The sequence below is a fragment of the Austrofundulus limnaeus genome, unplaced genomic scaffold (assembly GCF_001266775.1).
Source record: "Austrofundulus limnaeus strain Quisiro unplaced genomic scaffold, Austrofundulus_limnaeus-1.0 Scaffold10015, whole genome shotgun sequence".
In the NCBI taxonomy this organism is placed as follows: Eukaryota; Metazoa; Chordata; class Actinopteri; order Cyprinodontiformes; family Rivulidae; genus Austrofundulus; species Austrofundulus limnaeus.
The window spans coordinates 1-619 of record NW_013962417.1 but is presented as its reverse complement, the minus strand read 5'-3'; the positions used below and the strand labels follow the sequence as shown (position 1 = coordinate 619).

Sequence of the window (619 nt, the reverse complement as noted above, 5' to 3'; positions counted from 1 at the left end):
ATGTTACAACTAATCTTGGTTCTCTTTAATAACAAACACTGTGCACAGTTGTTTAGTTTGTGTAGGGGAAGGGTTACTTCTGAACACCTCTCCAGTGTGAACTCTGCACCAGTGGGACAACACGTGCATATGCATAGAGTCAATCTACAGACCAACTTTGACACAGAACAAAGTTCCAGCTATAAAAGCAATGATTCACTGCAGACTGAACCCTCCTGCTGTTTGTTTAAGAAAACTGTGCTGTGATTCAGCTGCTGTCAGTGGAACCAGCTGGTTTCTTTCAGAGCATCTCAGACTCTGCAGAACCCGACCCAGTTTGTGTCAAATCATGGCACTTTTAGATGTTTTGCTCCAGTCCTTCTCCACCCCGCTATTGGTGGTTCTGGTTCTCCTTCTGACATATTTTCTGTTTTCTGCCAACTTTAGCTCCAAAAGTCTTGGAAAGGAGCCACCAGGACCGAGAGGACTCCCCGTGCTCGGGAACCTCCTGCAGATGAACCTCAGGAAACCACACCTCACTTTGATGCAGGTGAGAACCTGAAGGATTCTTTTTACGCAAAGTTATTTAATTCGTTTTGTTTTGTTGCCGTGACTGATGTTATTATGAAAACTTTTTCGA

At 44.1% G+C, this 619-nt stretch overlaps 1 protein-coding gene across 1 annotated transcript; it reads left to right on the top strand.

Annotated features, from left to right (window-relative positions):
- Positions 1-68: 68 nt before the first annotated feature.
- On the top strand, positions 69-529 carry LOC106512670 (cytochrome P450 2K1; the record flags this gene model as incomplete). The annotated part of the gene is given in 1 exon segment (XM_014001239.1): positions 69-529. A coding segment is annotated over 1 exon segment (339 nt), but the record flags the coding sequence as incomplete, so codon positions are not given.
- Between the last annotated feature and the right edge of the window lie 90 nt (positions 530-619).